Source organism: Thamnophis sirtalis, unplaced genomic scaffold, assembly GCF_051295495.1.
Source record: "Thamnophis sirtalis isolate CommonGarterSnake01/CBP01778 unplaced genomic scaffold, rThaSir2_p1.2 scaffold_13, whole genome shotgun sequence".
Taxonomy (NCBI): Eukaryota; Metazoa; Chordata; class Lepidosauria; order Squamata; family Natricidae; genus Thamnophis; species Thamnophis sirtalis.
In genome coordinates, this window is record NW_028261393.1 from 43,578,864 (window position 1) to 43,599,312 (window position 20,449).

Consider the following 20,449-nt stretch of genomic DNA (forward strand, 5'->3'; position numbering starts at 1 on the left):
TCCTAGTTCTCAAGTATGTTGTTCCTAATAACATGAATGTAGGTGTTAAAACATCTCACATCTTTGATTTGCTACATTATGTACAAGGTACCACCCACCCTCTCTTTTAAAACATAAATTAAACATTAAAAACCAACCTGGGAGGGGGAGGAAGGAGGGAACAAAGCATATCAGGACATCCGCATGGGGACATATTTCAGTATCAATCACAAATTCATGAACATTTGGCCTGCGTGGGTGGGTGGGGGTGGGGAGATCAAAAGCAATCCGGATCCTGCGCACAACAGAGAAAACTGTAAACATTTTATAGCTGCCTTTTAGGATCTTGTGTATTGTGCAAAAAGTTATTATGAGAAGTAAGGAAGTTCATGGCAGACCATGTTTTTTAAAAAAATTCTTGGTAAGAAGGTGCTGCTTCTATAACACACACATACACACACACAAAGGGGGGAGAGGAAAAAGAAAGCAACAAGGAGAGACTTCGTAAGCACAAGTCCTGTGACCAACTCAAAGAGGTTTAGTGTGATTTTTTTTAAAAAAAAGCATTTCTGCAGGTAATAGGATGTGCAAAGAAGACTTTCATAGCCTGCATTGGCCAGAAAGCAGAAGTCTCCAAACACATGAAAACCATATGAAAAAGCACCAGGGGGAGGTGAGGGTTTGGGAATCAACAGTTTCCCTCCCCCACAATTTGCTTAGCTGATTTTCTGGCGTGAAATCCCTGCAATTAAAAAGCCTTGGAAGTCCTAACCCCACTCTGCAGGTCTTTCTCCTCCACTGCCCACACCGCCAATACCCCGCCACCGCCGCCGCCCCCACCACCGCTGTGTCGAGGTCAATAATTCCATCCCATGAGATGGCTAACCCTGGCTTTCTCGGTCATTTTCCGTACCCTGCCCGACCTGGAAGTGCCAAGGTTCAGGGGATCCTCGGTGTGCACGAAAGTGTCATTGTCCGAATCGTCGTTGTACAAAACGGTCCGCCGGCCTTCGTTCCGGGTTTTAATCCGGGGAGGGCGGCCGAAACGCCCGCTAAAGGCGTTCTCGTTGAAGCGTCCGCCAAAAAGGTTCTCGAACTCGTCCTCAGCCATGCGGGGGCGCTTGGCCCGCGAGGCTCCTCTCCCTCGGCCTCGTCTTCCTCCTCGGCCTCCTCTTCGTCCCTGGCTGCATCCTCTTCCTCCCCGGCCCCCTCGGCCCCCTCGGTTCCACCGCCCCCACCGGCCCCAGCGCCCTCGCCTTCCGGTCCCCCTGCCCTGCCAATTTTTTCTCCTCCTGCTGGAAAGGTTCCTCCGGATCTTCCTTTTCGGCTTCACTTGTACGGATTTGCTGTAGTCGTGGTCTCCGTCGATGTAGTCTTGATCTGTCCTAGAGCTGGAGTCCGAATCTGAGTCGGAGCCAGCTCTGCTTTCGGAACTGGAACCCGAATGGGAGTCTCCGCTTTCGGACGATAAATCGGCCTTATCTTTTGGTTCCCTCGTCTCTTGGGTGCCCTCGTCCTCCTCTTCGGAGGCACTGGAAATCTTTCTCTTGACTCCCGTCCGAGATTCCTTCCCGTCCCCGTTCGTCAGAGGCTTTTCGGAAGGCTGATCTAGAGAGATCCAAATCGACCCACATGTGAATACTAACATCGAGTTATCACCAGCAAGTAGCACGTTGGTGAGAAAACCCCAAACTAGGTGAACAATTTTACTTAATAAGTTTGTTAACCAGTAAATCACAAGTTGCCTGAATACATCACCCCACAATGTATATTGAGGTAGAGAAAAACTAACCCGGAATATCTCTGCAACAGTGGAATGCTGCATTTTTTATAGGAATGCAACATGATTCAACTATTGCAGGTCATTTCTAGACTCATATTCTTGGGGCTGCTGTTGTGGCCCGCCAGCGGCCAGAAGAGCTGGCAGCAGAGTTGGACAGTGAGGAGGTCGGGGAGGAAATTGGGCCAGTTCTGGAGTCTGGGGAAAACTCAGACAAGGGTTCTGCATCAGAGGCAGAGAGGGGGCCAAGGCCATCTGGCAGTTCTCAGCTGCCTTTGGAACTAGACAGCAGTGAGGCAGAGGAACAGCTGGAGCCTGTTCTCAGTGTGCGCATGCACAGAGCTGCCAGAAGAAAAGAACAGCTAAGAAATCAGGGTCGACTTGGGAGTAAGGCCCCAGGTGGATGGTGAATGGCCCCTCCCATAGGAAATAAAAGAGGAGCGAAAGAGGAGTGAGCTTTTGCAGGAAACCATTTGTTCGTTCATTCGTTTCAGGAGTGTGAACATCTGTCCGTGAATCTCAGAGACTCTGTGCCCAGTCTTCCCTTGCACAGCACTGCATTTGGAAAATATTTACATGGCAGCTCTCCAAGCTAGATAAGGTCTGTGGTCATAACTTCACCTTTGAAAGACTGCTGAATGTGAAGGAGAGGAATTCACATTCGTTTAATAAAAGGGCTTTTGTCAGGACCAGGAATCTGCTTCGTGGTTTTTGAGGAAGCCTAGGTCAGAACAGCTGCTTCAATGCTGATCAAAGGGGGATGAGTCCCTGCTAATTTTGCTCTTCTCCAGCCCCAGAGAAAACCCCATAAGCTACCACATTATTAAAGCAAAAAGAAACAAAGGAGGGGGGGGGTGAAACCACAATTCACTTCTAATTTAGGGTAATGTTTCTCAACCTTGGCAGCTTACAAGATTTGTGAACTTCAACGCCCAGAAATCCCCAGCCAGCAGCATACAGAACTTAAAGCATATTGCTTGGGAAATCCTGGGAGCTGAAGTCCACACATCTTAAGGTTGCTAAGGCCGAGGGGCACCGATTCATAAGAGTTTGTGTGGCAAGGTTAATCAACAAAAGGAAAATCCATTTATATGGAAGGAGGAGCGGGGGAAAGGAAGGGACAAGCTTTGATTTCTGCAGTTACCTACCTTGTTTCACTGGTGTGGATTTATTTCTCACTGGCTTATTTTTTCCTGCTTCGACATCGTTCCCACTACGATTATGGCTGCTGTTGGAGCCAGATGAGGAGGAGGGCTGCCTTTCCATCTCTTCGGCAGTAGGTGAACCAGGGGGCTCCTCTGTATCTGAAACTTAAGAGCCGTGGTGGCACAGTGGTTAGAATGCGGTACTGCAGGAGACTTCTGCTGACTGCTGCCGACTGCCAGCAGTTCGATCCTGACTGGCTTATGGTTGACTTCCATCCTTCCGAGGTTGGTAAAATGAGGACCTCGATTGTTGGGGGCAATAGGCTGACTCTGTAAACCACTTAGAAAGGTCTGTAAAGTGAGATATAAAAGCTATTGCTATTAGGCAGATGCTCCGCAATGGAGCCATTTGGGGAAAAATATCAAATAAAAATGAAACTCCTAAATCCTAGAGAGAAAGGGGTTTTTTTTCAGAGCAAAAGCCATTTGCAGGGGCCACTCTATATTGTTCAAGGCAGAGAACTCTCTGATGCTTAAACATAAGCCTACAAAAGATTATTGATTTGGTAACTTTTTTCTTTACCTTTTAACTTTCTTCTAATTATAGCTAAAGTGAATGTAAAAGTTCCTCTCGCACATATGTGCTAGTCGTTCCCGACTCTAGGGCGCGGTGCTCATCTCTGTTTCAAAGCTGAAGAGTCAGCGCTGTCCGAAGACTCTGTTGTCATGTGGCTGGCATGACTAAAACGCCGAAGGCACACGGAACGCTGTTACCTTCCCACCAAAGGTGGTTCCTATTTTTCTACTTGCATTTTTACATGCTTTCGAACTGCTAGGTTGGCAGAAGCTGGGACAAATAACGGGAGCTCATTCTGTTACGTGGTGCTAAGGATTCGAACTGCCGACCTTTCTGATCGACAAGCTCAGCATCTTAGCCACTGAGCCACTGCATCAGGTACAATTACAGGCAGTCCTCATTTAATGACTGGTTGTTTTACAACCGTTCATTCTTACAATGGCCACAGAATGAGAGCTTTACGGCCCTTAAAACATCCCTGGTCATTATCAAAAGGTTGCATTGTCTCCCCTCATAATGTAAAGTATATGTTGGGTGGGTCATTTTTATGATCAGTTTTACGATTTGTGCTTTTTGCTGAGTTTAGGTATATATATATATACCTATTTAAATGAATGGTCCCTCGGGGAAGTTTTTCATGGCCACACTGAAACCTATTAACTCCAAACATCTCTCCAAATATCAGTTATTAGAGTAACACAGAGCATCCTTAAAAATAAGATGATATTTATGTCAGGCCTGGAAGCCATCTTTTATATTGGGCCTTCAGGCCTGTCACATTTTCTACTGTGGGAAAATGGGAGAGGAGATTATATGGAGTTGGGGAGATATATAGTTTAAATAACATTCCTTTCTCAGAGAGTCAAGGACAACTTGCCCTGCAGCTGGAGTGGTGTGACTGGGAGGCATTTCAGTTCGGATGGTGCCTGATTGGACCATGCGATGGACATGTGGGTGCTGGGCAGGGACTTGAATTTTCATTTGGGTGGGATTATATGGAGCATGGGAGATATATACTTTTACTTGGAAGCCTGACATTAACCCGAATCTTTTTTTCTGACCTGAACTGAATCCAGCTTGCTGGAGTAAAATTTATGGCACAAGCCACTTGAAACACGTTTTTAATTCATTAAGGTGGTCTGCCGTCCAGAGTCCCTTGCCAAAGATGGGTGATTGTACAAATTGATTGATTGATTGAATACATGAACCAACTAATCCTACTTACCATGAGATGAAACTGAAGAGTTAGTCCTAGTTAAAGGCAGTGAGGTATTCAAGTTTGTTTTAGGCTGCATCTTCAGTTGTTTTTGTTTTCCTTTTGGGCTGAAGGCATGGAAGAAGGAAAACAAATTGAACACCCAGAAACCTGATTAATCATAAGCAGCTTTCTACAGAGTTTTTTTCTCCCCAGTTAGACACTGTTCTGGCCCTTCTTTTCCTTTTTCCACCTTACAAAGTCTGGCCTAAATCTGATCTGCAGATCTTACTCTCTGCTATATCTTTCATCGCATGATGCATTGCAGGGTCTTAAAAAAAAACCTGCTTTCTCCTTTCCCTTCTAAAATCTTCCCATTGATTTTCTTGTGGGTGCAAAGGGCTAGAGAGTGAGCAGTACAGTGGATTGATGGCCACAATTAAGAAAGAAGGAGGGCACCGAATAGGAGAATAATAGGAGGAGGATAGGATAGGATAAGAAAAGTAGATTAAAGTAGAACTTAACAGGAATAAGAAGAGTAGAGTAGGAATAAGAAGGATAGGGTAGGGTAGGATAATAGAAGAAGGATAGGATAGGATAAGAGTAGAGTAGAGTAAGTAGAGTAGAGTAGGAATAATAATAATAGGGTAGGGTGGGGTAGGGTGGGGTGGGGTAGGGTAGAGTAGAATAGAATAGAACAGAACAGAACAGAACATGAATAATAGAATAGGCTAGGCTAGGCGAGGCCAGAATTGAAAATAACAAAATAGAACACTTTATTTGGTCAAGTGTGATTAGACACACAAAAAATGTGTCTCTGGTGCTGAAGCTCTCAGTATACATGCAAAACAACAGAGTAAGCATCATCATCATCATGATACCCACAAGAAAGGTTAGTCGGGGAAGAAGAGAAGGACAGTAATAACATAAGCACTGTTTCACATGCAACAAACCCATCTTCCTACCTTGGCGCTCTGCTACTAGAAGAAGAACCGCTGCTGCTGCTTCTGAGCCGTTTTCGGTACCGTAACCGTGGACGTCGCCTCTTCTGACACTGGACAGCTGACTTGTACTCGGAAATGATGGTTTTGATGTGGTTTTCAAATAAGGCAGAGAGTCGGAGTGTCATGCTATAGATCTATGGATGGATGGATGGATGGATGGAAGGAAGGAAGGAAGGAAGGAAGGAAGGAAGGAAGGAAGGAAGGAAGGAAGGAAGGAAGGAAGGAAGGAAGGAAGAAAGATTTGCATTAAAGAGTGATGTGGACCAGAAAGTTTGCCAACCTGATATTGTTTTGCTTGTTATTCATGTTCCATGAGAAGCTAATTGCTCAAGGTGTTTTCAGTAGGATGAAAAATCTTAATAATATGCAACCAAACAAAAAAGGAATCTTTTTTTAACCAATTTCATTGTACTTATTTTGTACAATGACAATAAAGACTATACTATTTTAGCTAGAACGCCTGATATTGACAATGCCTTTTTTCAGACTTATTACAGGTAATCCTCATCTTATAGCGCCAAAATAGGACCAAGATTTCTGTCGTAAAGCAGACCAACAGATTAACAGAGTTGGAAGGGGTCTTGTAGGTCATCTAGTCTAACTCCCTCAAAGCAGGAGACCCTACACCATTTCTGACAGATGGCAGTCCAGCCTCTTCTTGAAAGTGAAGCTCCCACAACTTCTGAAGGCAACTTCTGTTTCATGGGTTGATTGTTCTCACTGTCAGAGAATCTCTCATTTCTAAGTTGAATCTGAGGTGCTTTGGAAAATAGCTTGAGCCCCTCCACTCTGGCACAATTAAGAGAATTTGTTAAAAAAAAGCTCTATCTGGAATGAAGGAAACCAACAACTGTTTTCAGGTAAGCTCTGAATTTTAAAACATGACACTATGGTATTTAAAATCTGCAGGGTTGGGGTGGTTTTTTCATGTGCATCTTAGGCAAGAGATAAATAGAATAGCATCTTAGGCAAGAGATAAATAGAAAAGATGGCCTGGAAGCCATCTTTTGCATTGGGCTTTCGGGCCTGCCACATTTTTCTGCTGTGGGAAAATGGGAGAGGTAGGATTATATGGAGTATGGGAGATATATAGTCAAAATAACATTCTTTTCTCAGAGAGTCAAGGACACCTTGCCCTGCAGCTGCGATGAGGTGACTGGGAGGCATCTCCAGTTCTAGAGGGTGCCTGATTGGACTATGTGATGGACTTGTGGGTGCTGGGCAGGGACTTGAACTTTCCTTTGGGTGGGGAAAACCTGGAAACTTTCAGATTCGGCTTTTCCCAGATGTGCTAATATGACATCTCTAATAAAATGGAACTTTGAGGAAACTCAAGAACTCAGAGTCTTCTTTTGTTGGGGGTGTTCCTTGGAACCCTGCCACCCAGATAATAAATAAATAGGAGAATATAATGAAAGGTCATCCAAGCATTCAGCCTTCTGACTACCCTGTCACTACTCAAAGCTTTTGAATTGTAGAACGTTAGCTTCCGCACCGGTCCTAGAAGAATGAAATATTGTTGGAAATATTAAAAAGGCATATATTACATTTCCCTGTAGAGAAATGGAGAAACAAGCTCTTGAAAAGCAGCCCTCACCTTTCTTAATAGCCCTCAGATGATGTCAGTGTCAGGCAAGCCACATTTAATGCTCTGGGAAAATGGGAGGGGGATTATATGGAGTACGGGAGATATATTCTCTCTCTCTCTCTCTCTCTCTCTCTCTCTCTCTCTCTCTCTCTCTCTCTCTCTCTCTCTCTCTCTGTCTGTCTATCTATCTATCTATCTATCTATCTATCTATCTATCTATCTATCTATCTATCTATCTATCTATCTATCTATCTATCTATCTATCTATCTATCTTACATTTTCACATCTTACCCTTGATTTCTTATTTGGAGTGTACGCTTTGGAATTGTAGAAGATCAAGCGGACATCTTTGTAGAACTCGAGAGGGTTCATATAATTGCCCGCTTCCAAAGTTTCTTTCACAGTGCTGAAGTCCATGGGAGTGTCCACGATATCACGATAATCCTGGGAAGAATGTTTGGGCACCTGTGAAAACTTCAAAATCTAACAAAGCAATCTGAAGGACATGATTTTTTTTAATGTTTTATTTATTTTATTTATATTACTTTCCATTTTCACTAAACAGGGTGAGGTCGGGTTATAGCCATATTTGTTATTACATTAATCACAATAATATTACTAATATAACTGTATATCAATACAATTAGAAGAGTATATAACATCTTCATCATCAAATTCTCTTCACATTAACATTTCCTCCTTTTTATATTTCCTTCTTCCTAATTCTGTTTCTCATTGTCTAATCATTGGTAAAATATATCCCACGTCAAGAAATATTCAGTTTCTTCTTTATACTTAATAATCTGTCCATTTCTGCGCATTCTAATATTTTCTTAATTATGTTCTCATCTGACAGTATTTCATCATTTTTCCATTGTTGCGCAAATACAATTCTAGCTGCAGTTAATATATGTAAAACCACATATATACCGTGTCCCAATTCTGGAAATTAAACACATCCCCGCAGGAAAGAACAGCAGATGCTCTGTCAAGAAAACCGTACTAATGTTCTAAGATGTCTGCTTTATTAAATTGGAACTTTAAGGAAAGTTTTGCCTTGGACTCTGATTTAATTCTACATGATACTTGGAACGCTGACACAGTGTTTCCCCGAAAATAAAACAGGGTCTTATTTTCTTTTGACCCCCCCGAAATAAGCGCTTGGCCTTATTTTCGGGAAGGTCTTATTATTTTCAAGGTGCAGGAGGTGGTGAGCGTGGTCACCTCATGGCTGCTGCTGTGCTGCAATATTTTCGGGGAGGGCTTATTTTCAGGGGAGGGGTTATTTTAGCACATGCACTCAAAAGCCTGATTGGGCTTTTTATCTGGGGAGGTCTTATTTTGGGGAAAACAGGTGAGTCTTTTTATCGTATTTTTCCAGTAGAATGCCCAACAAAACACCTGTGAAAGCTTCAAAATCTAACAAAGCGATCTGAAGGCCATGCTTATTAACTCAATATCAATTTACCCAGCTGGTCTGACTAAGGAGAGGCTCTGCCCCACATTTTTCATCCCGGATGTCAAAGGAAGGATATTAAAACTTACTTCCCCTAAGTCTCATGGAACATTCTTACTCCAAAATGTACTTTGAGCCCAGAAATGTGCCAGATGTTTTTTCCAACCTGTGTTAGTGGCTGGAAAGGCCGAACTCTAGGTGAAAAGAGCCTCAGAGACAAAATTGCACCTTCTCAGGTAGTTGTTTTACCCGCCCTCCCAAACTCAGAAAAAAAAAGCAAAACTTACAGGGTAAGAAAAGAGATCAACGGGTTGTCGGAATGGCTCAGAGTCTTCCCGCTCATAGATCAGACTTAACAATTGCTTGCAGTGGTTTTTCCAGGAATCAACACATCCTTTCGAGGGTTGCCTTTTCATTTGCCGTTTGACCTTAAGATTTTTTTAAAAAATAAAGCAAAATGTGTAAATTGAATAATCTCTAAAATAATAATCTCTAATCTCTAAATCAGTGGTTCCCAAACTTGGCAACTTTAAGACTTGTGGACTGGAGCTGGCTGGAGCTGGCTGGAGAATTCTCCAGCCAGCTCCAGCCAGCTCCAGTCCACAAGTCTTAAAGTTGCCAAGTTTGGGAACCACTGCTCTAAATAATCTCTAAAATGTTTATTTTCATCTCATTTAACAGGCACCAAGTACCCAGAATCATAGTAGCACAAATGAGTTCTTTTCTTTAAAGATTGCCCATAAGATAGGTAACTTTTAAATGGAGTGCTTATTAACCCAATATCAATTTATTCAGCTGGTCTGGCTAAGACCAGATATGTGCCAATATGATATTTCCAATAAAAGTATTCTTTGAGGAATTCAATTGCCTCAGAGTATTGCTTGCCATGGATTTATTACTTGGAACCCTGACAATTCATGAGAGAATTCTTGTTAATGAGAACTGACTTTTTTTAAAGAGGAAGAAGCTTGGTTTTCTAACTTAAGAAGCATTATATCGCACAAAGAGAAATCAAGGGGCATCGGATGGCCACGCGTATCAATCAAAGTATTTTTGGAAAAAATAAGTGCACAGCTAGGCTTCAACGATAACTCAGTTACTTACTACTCGTTTTCCAGAGGAGGTTCCTGGGCCCTCTGAATCAGGAGACACTTCTGCCACCTATAGCAAAAACATGATTACTACAACTGAGAGAACATCTAAAATAAATTAATTCAAAATACACGAACAGGGACGCGGCGGCTCAGTGGCTAAGACGCTGAGCTTGACGATCAGAAAGGTCGGTGGTTCGAATCCCTAGCATTGCCTAACAGAGTGAGCTCCTGTTATTTGTCTCAGGTTCTGCCAACCTAGCAGCTCGAAAGCACATTAAAAAATGCAAGTAGAAAAAATAGGGGCCACCTTTGGTGAGAAGGTAACAGCATTCCGTGCGCCTTTGGCATTTAGTCATGGCGGCCACATGACCACAGAGACGTCTTCGGACATCTCGGCTTTGAAACGGAGATGAGCACTGCCCCTTAGAGTCGGGAATGACTAGCACATATGTGCGAGGGGAACCTTTACCTTTACCTTACATGCACACATGGAAATTATGGCCTTGGGCAAGGCCTTAATATTTGGTGGGATCCCAAATCATCCATGGGCTTTTTGAGAGGCAAGACAAGAGCAGCTAGTTTTGCAGTTTTCTTGGCCAGGTTTTTCAGAAGTAGTTTCCTAGAACTCTAACTTTTGGGTTTCCCCCCCACAAATTCACTTCCGGTCCAAACCAATCCCCAAAAGACCCTTTTCTTTTTACCTGCTCTTCTTCCTCTGTGCTACTCAAGTCTTCTGCTTTCACTTTGTTGTAGATCTCCAGAATATCTGTACAACTCTGATCCCTACAGAGTAAGAAGGGGATCGGCATGAGGGCGAAATAGAGATTAAAACAAAAACAAAATAAAACCTCCTCCCCAAAGCTTATTATGGTTGTCAATTCCTACATCAAAGATTCCATTAAATGTTCATGGATCGCCTAGTAGGGATTCTATCGTAGGAAGAAATTTTTCCATGTGCCTTTTTTTGTTAAAAAAAACTCCATCAAGAGACATGCACATATAATGAAACAGGGGAGGAAAAGATCCGATCCAGGCAAGTTTTCAGAACAGTATTTCCTTCCGCCACAAGGGAACTGACTGCTCACCCAATGTAGTGCAGTAAAACATCGGTGACGATTTTGGCTGCTTTGACAATAGGGCTTTCGGGCTCATTGAAAGTCCTTGCGTTATGTTCAATGTATCGTACCTCCCACATTAATGCTGATATTCTCCTGGAAAAGGAGAGAAGACAAAGACACTTGTTTGGATTATCTAGGCAACTGAAAGAGGTTGGACAAGATATACTGTACATGGATTCTGCATCAGGTGTTTTTAAAAGCAATTTCATTTTTTAATACAAGTTTTAATAAGAACGAAAAAACTATGTGTTATGGAGATAAGAAAGCATTCTGGCCCAAAATGCCATCACACAGAACCCTGGCACCATTCCTTTCAAGAGAGCCCAGAACTTAGTCAATCTGGAACTGCACCACCTGTGATTTGATCTAAGCATAATCCCCAAAATTGTCTGCTATAATGTCTTGCCTGTCAATGACTTCTTTAGGTTCAACCACATTAATACACGGGCAAACAATCGATACAAACTCAAAGTAAACCAAACTCGATTGCAGAAGATACGACTGGAAGGCTCTACCCGACTCCATTGCTTCAGCCTCAAACCCTCACAGCTTTTACAGCCCTCTCTAAGCGGTTTACAGAGTCAGCCTATTGTCCCCCAACAAGCTGGGTCCTCATTTGACCCACCTCAGAAGGATGGAAGGCTGAGACAACCTTGAGCCTGGTGAGATTTGAACTGCCCAACTGCAGCTAGCAGTCAACTGAAGTAGCCTGCAGTGCTGCACTCTAACCATTGTGCCACCTCGGTTCATTGTTGTTACGTAATTAACTCACTGTTGTTAGTTAATTAAAATAGTTTTCTTTTAAATCAACTTTGGTGGACTGCAAAGCCTATTTATAGATACAGAAAACAGCTAGCTTTCTGAGCGCATTTGTTAGAGTGCAGTACTGCAGGTTACTTCTGTTGACTACTGATGCCAGCAGTTTGGCAGTTTAAGCAGTTTGGCAGTTTAAGCCCGGCTCAAGGTTGGCTCAGCCTTCCATCCTTCTGAGGTGGGTAAAATGAGGACCCAGATAGTTGGGGGCAATATGCTGACTCTGTAAAACCACTTAGAGAGGGCTGTAAAAGCACTGTGAAGCGGTATTTAAGTCTAAGTGCTATTGCTAGTGCTAGCTACTGAAGGTCACACATCCTGAATCCGGATTTGAAAAATTAAAATTAAAAAATCAAACATTACAAATATCCTTTGTGTTTATTAGCAAATTAGTCCGTTCAATCAGAAGAACTCTGGTTCCCTTATTATTATTATTTTTAAATCACTAGAACAAGTTGTAGCAGAAGTTGTTTAGCATAAAACCAAACAATGCTAAGAAACTCTTTTATATATTAGTGACTATTCATCCAACCTGTAAAATCTGTTTTCAAGTCTTCTCCTTATTGTGGTGAGATCAGTTGGATAAGCAACCACAGTGCAATACAGAGGATAGGCCGATAGGTCGACTGGAACTGCAAAGGGATTAGAAATCTCTGCAAAATACAATAAAATAAAGGTGAACTGAATAAAACTTTTAAGGAAGATGGTAGACGCATTATGCGTTTAAGGGGAAAAAAAACCTCTCTGATAATAAATGTGAAGTTTGACTTCATATTACTCTAAAGCCCTAATACGAGGTGATGCCCCCAAGATAGCCTCCTAATTTAAATGTTGACAAGTAAGAATCAGATTTCTTCTGTACGTGTTATGATGCTTCAGCGAGGCCTGCAGGCCTGGAAAGTTCATCATTTTTTTATGTTTTGAAAGATTATTCCAAGGAATTACAAACAGGAATAACAGATGCCTCTTTAATGTTCTGGAATTGATAGTGTCATTTGGTTTCTTTCTTTCTTTCTTTCTTTCTTTCTTTCTTTCTTTCTTTCTTTCTTTCTTTCTTTTCTTTCTTTCTTTTCCTTTCATTTGTTTTCTTTCTCTTTCTTTTCATTCTCTTTCTTTCACTCATTCTTTCATTTTCTTTCTTTCTTTTTCTTTCTTTTTTTCCATTCATTCATTCATTCATTCATTCTCTTCCTCTTTCTTTTTCTTCATTTATAAATTTATATGCCACCCATTTCACTTCCCAAAGTGACTCCGGATGGCTTAACAATTAAGAATGAACAATTCTGCTGATTCTAGCCCCCAACAGAGGCAATAGGAGAAATCCAGACCTTATGAGTTAATGTTGCCCTACCTAGAGAAAGAAGCTGATCGATGCCTCGGAGAACTCGCACGCATTCTTCATCTCGGGAATGGGAGCCCCATTCTCCTTCCTGGGGCTTGTATAGCAAAGAGGCCAATTCCTCGCTAGTCACAGGGACTCCAGCCCCCACCTCATCTGGATAAGCAGCTGCAGGGGAAAGGGGGAAGGGGAGGGAGAGTGAGTGACTTGGATGCATCCAGTTGTTGCATCATGGTAATGATATATCGTTATGAAGTGTCTAAAGCAACGCTATCCATATTTCATTTAAGGCAATCTCTGCAAAATGCATCCTGAAACAAAATCTGGGTATGGCTGTAATTACCGCATTTTTTGGACTATAAGACGCACCGGAGAAAAAGACGCACCACGATTTTGAAGAGGTACATTTAAAAAAAAAAGTTTTTGCTCACCCCGGCCCCCAGAAGCACTCTGCAGGCCTCCCAAACTCTCTTCACGCCCCATTTTTTGTGAAAAATGGAGCATGCAGAGAGTTTGGGAGGCCTGCAAAGTGCTACTGGGGAGGACAAAAATGTGATGCATTGGGGGGGGGGGAGATGGAAAACGGGTCCGTTTTTCGCAAAAACAGGTTGTGCAGAGGACTTGGGAGGCCATTTTATTGTTGTTTCCAGGGCGGCCCTGTGGGCTGGATGCGGCCCACGGGCCTTGAGTTTGACACCCCTGCCATAGATAAACAAAACTGCCAAATGCAGGGTGATTGTACGGTCAACCCTAATAATTTAAATTTATATGCCATACGACTCCACCTTATGTGGTGCGGTCCTCATCTGACAAAACACTTTATCCAAACTTCCTATCCTCCTTCCCCCGGGAAAAATGCCCCATTACGTTTTTTTTTTTATAAGAAAGTCCTCTGTTATGCAATTAAAAAGTTGATATTTTGACTTTCTCCTGTATTCTTCAAATATATCCTTTTAGTGAAATTGTTCTGGCAGGTCTGAAAGGGCTTTGATTTTAATTTTACTATGCTGCTTTTTTTTTTTTTTAAGAAATCCGTGTAAACTGAAGGTAGCCCATGCAGTCAAGTTAAACATTATTATTATTTTAATTTGTATCTCATTTCTCTTTTACTTGAAGTTACTTAAAACTTGTCAATGAAATGCAGTCATTTCAATCCAATTCAAATTGAATTCTTTTCTATGCACAGTAAAGGCTTGGAAAAACTGAGTCCAATTTGATCTAAAAAGCTGCCATAATATTTTGCTGTTATAAAAAATAATCTCTACCGTTTTCCCCCGAAATAAGTGCTTGGCCTTATTTTCGGGGAAGTCTTATTATTTTTGAGGTGCAGGTGGCGGCGAGCGTGGTCACGTCATGGCTGCTGCTGTGTTGCAATATTTTCGGGGACGGCTTATTTTAGCGCATGCGCTCAAAAGCCCGACTCGGCTGATTATCCAGGGAGGGCTTATTTTCAGGAAAACAGGGTATCAAAGAGATTATTTGTGCCAGTGTAGTCTGTAATATGTATATACCATGATATAAGATCATACACCAGAGTAGTGTACATATTGCACAGAATACGACATATATATGGAAAGGTATGACTAGTCCCCCCCCCCGCAACTACTTGTATAAGGATTATTCTTTATATTATTCATGTTGTCTTGTATTCTTGTATAGACTGCACCAGTAGAGGCTAAACCAATTTTGTTGTATACATGATGTACAATGACAACAAAGGCTTTGAAATTAAATGAAATGATATTAATTAAATTAAAAGGAAGGAGGTAAGAAACAAGCACTATTTACTTCCTTCTGGAATTGGTTCCATGTCCCAGGGGCTCATATTTTCTCTTTCATTGTTGTCCCAGCTGCAAAATAACAACAATAACAACAATAATAAAACATCTCAGAAATAGCTTAATCAAGTTAAGAAATGCACTGCAAGATTTTGGGGAAATTTTCTTGCTCTGCAAATTTTGTCGAGATCCGGTTCATATATACATGATTTTTTATCCGTTTGTCCTCCTTATCCCCATCCCACTAAATTTGTTCCCATTTTGCCTATCCTGCCAATAAAATCATAACCCAGTGTACATAATTTATTTCCAACTTTACACTGGGTTGCAGAGACTAAAACAAAACATAAAAATCAGCTTTTCATGGCAATTGAGCAGAAATCTTGTATTCTAAGAAACGGGACACAAATATTTTCAAACCAGCAGATTATCAATGCTCACGATTACTTAATTTATATACAAAAACTTGGTTATTTCTGGGTTGGTTTTTTTTTTTGTTTGCATAAAATTCCGACACTTAGATTCATCCTTACTGAACACTGTAGCACTGGAAGGAACTGTCTGGATATTCTGCTTGGAATGGCTGTTGACTCTCTACGGTTCCAAACCACCATGCATCATCAATTATGCTACGAAATCTATCCCCTGCAATAAGAAAAACAGAGAGAACAAAGTGATACCTGCAGAGGCTGGTAGAACAAAGTTGGAAGGGACCTTGGAAGGCCTTCTAGTCCAACCCCCTGTTCAAGCATTCCATGCCCTTTACTGTTTTGGACCAATGGCTGTCCAATCTCTTCTTTAAAAAATTCCAATGATGGACCACCCACAACTTCTGAAGGCAACCCATTTTCAGAATCTATGTTTTTTTGGGTATCAAACTTTGAATGGGCAGCAGGAATTTTAGAATGATTTGGTTCTGAAACCATTTGTTCTGCTCACCCAAGTGAGTGCAGAATATACATAATGTTGCTGTATCAGATTAGACTGGGAAAAACTTGAAGGTTTCACAGTTAAACAGGCAAACATACCGATCTGCCAGTTTCTTTCTTTGGCTTCATTGTAAAATTGATGCAACACAAGGAAATCAATGACGTCAGGCATGTCATGATACCTGAGGGGGAAAAATGACACAACTCAGTCAAGAAGAAGATGGAGGTGGTAGCAATAATAATAACATAGGAAACAAAAGAGGAGCGAAAGAGGAGTGGGTTTTTGCAGGAAACAATTTGTTCATTCATTTCAGGAGTGTGAAGATCTGTCCATGAATCTCAGAGACTCTGCCCAGTCTTTCCTTGCACAGCACCTCATTTGGAAAATATTTACACGGCAGTTTTCCAAGCTAGGTAAGGTCTGGGGTCATAACTTCACCTTTGAAAGACTGCTGAATGTAAAGGAAAGGAATTCACATTTGTTTAATAAAAGGGCTTTTGTCAGGACCAGGAATCTGCTTCATGCTTTTTGAGGAAGCCTAGATCAGAACAGCTGATCAAAGGGGGATGAGCCCCTGCTAATTTTGCTCTTCTCCCACCCAGAGAAAACTGAGTTCCCCATAAGCTACCACATTATTAAAGCAAAAAGAAACAAAGGGGGGGGGACCACAATTCACTTCTAATTTAGGGCAGTGTTTCTCAACCTTGGCAGCTTTGGAAAATATTTACATGGCAGTTTTCCAAGCTAGGTAAGGTCTGTGGTCATAACTTCACCTTTGAAAGACTGTTTGCCAGGCCTTTGCTGAATGTGAATGAGAAGAATTCACATTTGTTTAATAAAGGTTTTTTTTGTCAGGACCAGGAATCTGCTTTGGGCTTTTTGGGGACACCTAGTTCAGAACACTAGTCCAGGCAATTGCCAAGAACTAAAAACTGATTTGAGTGCACAATCATAAAAAGAACAACAAAAGTAGCCATTGCTTAGGAACTGTCTCTTTCAGCAACTGTTTACAGTTATGGTGATGAAAAAGTAAGTTGGACTAATCCTTGCATTTATGACCTTCACAGTTCTGTAAAGCAAAGGAAGTAAGAGCAAGGAGGTAAGTGCTTATACAGAAAGATCACTTAGCAATTGTTTTTGTTTAAGGACTTAGTTGCCAGTCCCAACTGTGGTTGTTAAATGATTAAAAAATGATTTAAATGTCTATAGTGACCAATGACTGGGTGGTTCATAACAATCCAGAGACATTATAATAAAATTGTTAAAAGATGGCAAGTGCAACGAAGTGAGGGGGTCTCACCCTACCCATCCTAAAATCCTGTATGAAGAGCCAGGTCTTTATAATTTTTCTAAACATGATACTTTTGATTTTATTTAAGCATCACTTAATGCAACTTTTTGGGAACCCCTAGCAAAAAATAGGATAGGAAGAAGAATGGGAGGGGAAGAAAGTCAACAGCTCAAAAGCATCACAGTGCAGTTTTAACTGGAGCCTTAGCAAGCCACTCACTTTATGGAAAACGATTCCCCTGTCATTTTGCCCGAGATGGGGTCAAGAAAGGCAAGCTTCAAGCAGCACAGCGTAGGTGGTCCAACTTCATACTTAATTCCCACAATCTTCACAAATTCTTGTTCCTGTTGGTCAAAGAGCAGAAGAGGTCAACAGCTTTAAAAATCAAATTGCCCCCCCCCTGTGGGGCATGGACCCCCACGTTGAAAACTACCAATTTAAACGGAGTGCGCCTTTGTTAAATTAGCATCTAAGATAGAAATGTCTTCTAGCTCAGATTCTAGCAAGACCAGGAATGAAATATGGATGCCATCCCTGAATCCTTAGAATCAGAGTCAAATCAGGATAAGGTTATATATACGGAGCCACTGTACTGTTCCTTTGCTGGGGGCTTAATAAACAAGGGAAATCCTCACCCCACCCCCGATCACAGCTTACTGTTATACGCTGAGTCCTTTATTGTTTCACACCTATAGACAGAATCTTGTTAGCTCTTTATTGTGTGAAACAATACAAGTTTTAGTTTGGAAGAATTGCCTTGGTTTTGGACCTGACACACACACTGTCCTATTTTCCTTATATCATGATACATGTAACTGGACTCAGGATTTATTATTCATATTTATTCTATTCTGTTCTAACCTGTTTTCTATACTTCTATTCTTCTATCCTTCTATTGTTTATCTCAGGGTGGATTTGATTTAAATCACTAGTAAAAAGGCTTGATTTAAATCAATGTATAGAATATATAGCTGCATGCTACATAACTAAGCTCCATTTCATGCTGAATAAATGAAATTATTAATGTATCTTAAATATAAAATCATCTTTAGACAGATTTTTACTCCAAAAGCATTTTATTAGAATAAATTTGATTAAAAAAATCCAATTTAAAATTTAAAAATCCATTTTTTATATTATTATTTTTTTAAAAAACATCGATTTTTATCCACCCGGATTTATTTATTTATTGGATAAACTGCACTGCAGAAGACAATCAGGCAGATGTGTCCACATCCTATCAAACTCCTTTGTCAAAGGCAGGGCTGTTTTCAAGAGCTCTTGATATACAGGCAGTTGCCAGGCTCAAATCACAGCACCTCCAGGCAGGACTGGGGAAAACCTGGAAACTATTGCCTGAAAGCTGCTTTTGAATAGAACACAGCTGCCTGGGGAATTCTGGGAGTTGAAGTCCACCTATCTTAAAGTTACCAAGGTTGATAAATGCTGGGGGTAGACTAATGATTACTTGATATAGAGAGTACATTCTGGCCATAATTAATAACCCACAATAAAATCTTCTTGACTGCTTACCCTGAGTTCCATTTTATTCCATGGCTGCTTTTGTATGTTAACACTATAAATTTTTGCTTTCCGAATTGCCCGCACGTAAGCTTCGTGCCCTTGCCTGAAATAGATTATCTGGAAGGAAGGAAGATGAGAAAAGAGGGCTGTTTATACACTGGCTTCAGAAAGCAATTTCCATTAAAACGCTTCAAATACTGAATCCTAAAAATAAACCATTTACTTGTTTAAATTACTGCTCAACTTTGGAGCTCCGGAAAGTATATCATTTGCATATTACAAGAGAGAAGGGTTCCTGGACTAATATTTGCTAATGAATCGTAACTTCACATGTTCAAAGTCCATTTGGCTGTTTCATTAAATCATAGGGGGGGAGGGGATGAAAATTTTGCATGGTATCCAAATCTGGAGACATAGTCTGTTGCATAAAGTAGATGATAAGTTGTGTTTTGATCAAAAGAACTCACAGCTGCCTAAGCAGGTGAGAGGCTTATGTATTTTGAACATGCAAAGGAGCATTGGACTGAGACGGCAGCATAACTGACACTGGATTCTAGTCCTTTGGGACACTTATTGTTCCACTTGAGACAACCTGTGCCAATGTGTTTGTAAGCCAAAGCAGAACATCAACAGGGCTGAAGTGTTTTCCAGTTTTACTTTACTTTCAAGTCGTGAAAAGGACAGCAATCTCAGAAGGCCTATGTTTTTATAAAAGACTACCAAACGAACCTTACTTACTTTCTTTCTCTCTCCATCCATCGATCTAACATCTATTCATCCATCCATCCATCTCATCCACCCGTCCATCCATTCATCCAACATCTATTCATCCATCCATCTCATCCATCTATCCACCCATTGTTCACCCGTCCATCCATCCATCCATCCATCCATCCATCCATCCATCCATCCATCCATCCATCCATCCATCCAACATCTATTCATCCATCCATCCATCCTTCCAATATCTATTCATCCATCCATCTCATCCATCCATCCATCCTTCCAATATCTATTCATCCATCCATCTCATCCATTTATCCACCCATCATCCATCCACCCACCCATCCATCTCATTGATCGATCGATCGATCGATCGATCGATCGATCCATCCATCCATCCATCCATCCATCCATCTAATCTATCTAACAAATTTATATAGCCACTCAACTCACACATAGGTGACTCTGGGCAGCTTACAAACTGTAAAAAAATTTAAAAGCTCAACATATAATAAATAATTTCTTCAAAGTTGTAGCCTTTCAGTAAACTCCTCCCCATCCCCAAAAGTATTTAAAATATTGCTGGTATAAATACTTTATTCCAAATAGCATTCTTTGTCTCGACATAATTAATTACTATACTTTGAATCTACTGTAGTCATTCCCCAAGGTAGAGTCCAACATGGAATGAGATTGTGCCATCATGTCTGAAAAGATTTATCCCTTCAGTTTTATTATGGATGGCTAAAATTATTTCTGTGAACTTCATCGGAGGGTTATCAATCAATCAATTTTTATTATGCTCACAGGTCATCACTATAAACAAAGCGTTGAAAATAATAAAAATAAATAAAAGACAAAATAGTTTAGTGTGATTAGTGGTGGGTTATCGGTGGGTAGTTAAGAGTCTGCCCAATTTTGCATACAGTATGGCCACATTCAAAGAAGCTCCTTCATGTTGACCTGGTAAAACTAAGGTAAAGGTAAAGGTTCCCCTTGCACATATGTGCTAACCATTCCCAACTCTAGGGGGCAGTGCTCATCTCCGTTTCAAAGCCAAAGAGCCAGCGCTGTCCGAAGACGTCTCCGTGGTAATGTGGCCAGCATGACTCAA

The 20,449-nt window shown here is 41.2% G+C and overlaps 1 protein-coding gene across 2 annotated transcripts in view; it reads right to left on the reverse strand.

Moving 5' to 3' along the window:
• Window positions 1-439: 439 nt before the first annotated feature.
• Window positions 440-20,449, reverse strand: part of BRWD3 (bromodomain and WD repeat domain containing 3) — a 58,953-nt gene continuing 38,943 nt past the window's right edge. The window contains exons 25-40 of one of the 2 annotated variants that reach the window (XM_087727388.1): window positions 18,622-18,729; window positions 17,308-17,432; window positions 15,896-15,978; window positions 15,401-15,512; window positions 14,878-14,939; window positions 13,102-13,257; window positions 12,283-12,403; window positions 10,905-11,030; window positions 10,521-10,602; window positions 9,830-9,886; window positions 9,013-9,153; window positions 7,561-7,734; window positions 5,642-5,814; window positions 4,707-4,804; window positions 2,908-3,069; window positions 440-1,587 (exon numbers count right to left, since the gene is read on the reverse strand). In XM_087727388.1, the coding sequence (XP_087583514.1) occupies window positions 836-1,587; window positions 2,908-3,069; window positions 4,707-4,804; window positions 5,642-5,814; window positions 7,561-7,734; window positions 9,013-9,153; window positions 9,830-9,886; window positions 10,521-10,602; window positions 10,905-11,030; window positions 12,283-12,403; window positions 13,102-13,257; window positions 14,878-14,939; window positions 15,401-15,512; window positions 15,896-15,978; window positions 17,308-17,432; window positions 18,622-18,729 (2,532 nt within the window). In that variant the 3' untranslated portion in view covers window positions 440-835. The remainder of the gene's footprint in view (window positions 1,588-2,907; window positions 3,070-4,706; window positions 4,805-5,641; window positions 5,815-7,560; window positions 7,735-9,012; window positions 9,154-9,829; window positions 9,887-10,520; window positions 10,603-10,904; window positions 11,031-12,282; window positions 12,404-13,101; window positions 13,258-14,877; window positions 14,940-15,400; window positions 15,513-15,895; window positions 15,979-17,307; window positions 17,433-18,621; window positions 18,730-20,449) is intronic. The other variant, XM_087727389.1, reaches the window with a different exon arrangement.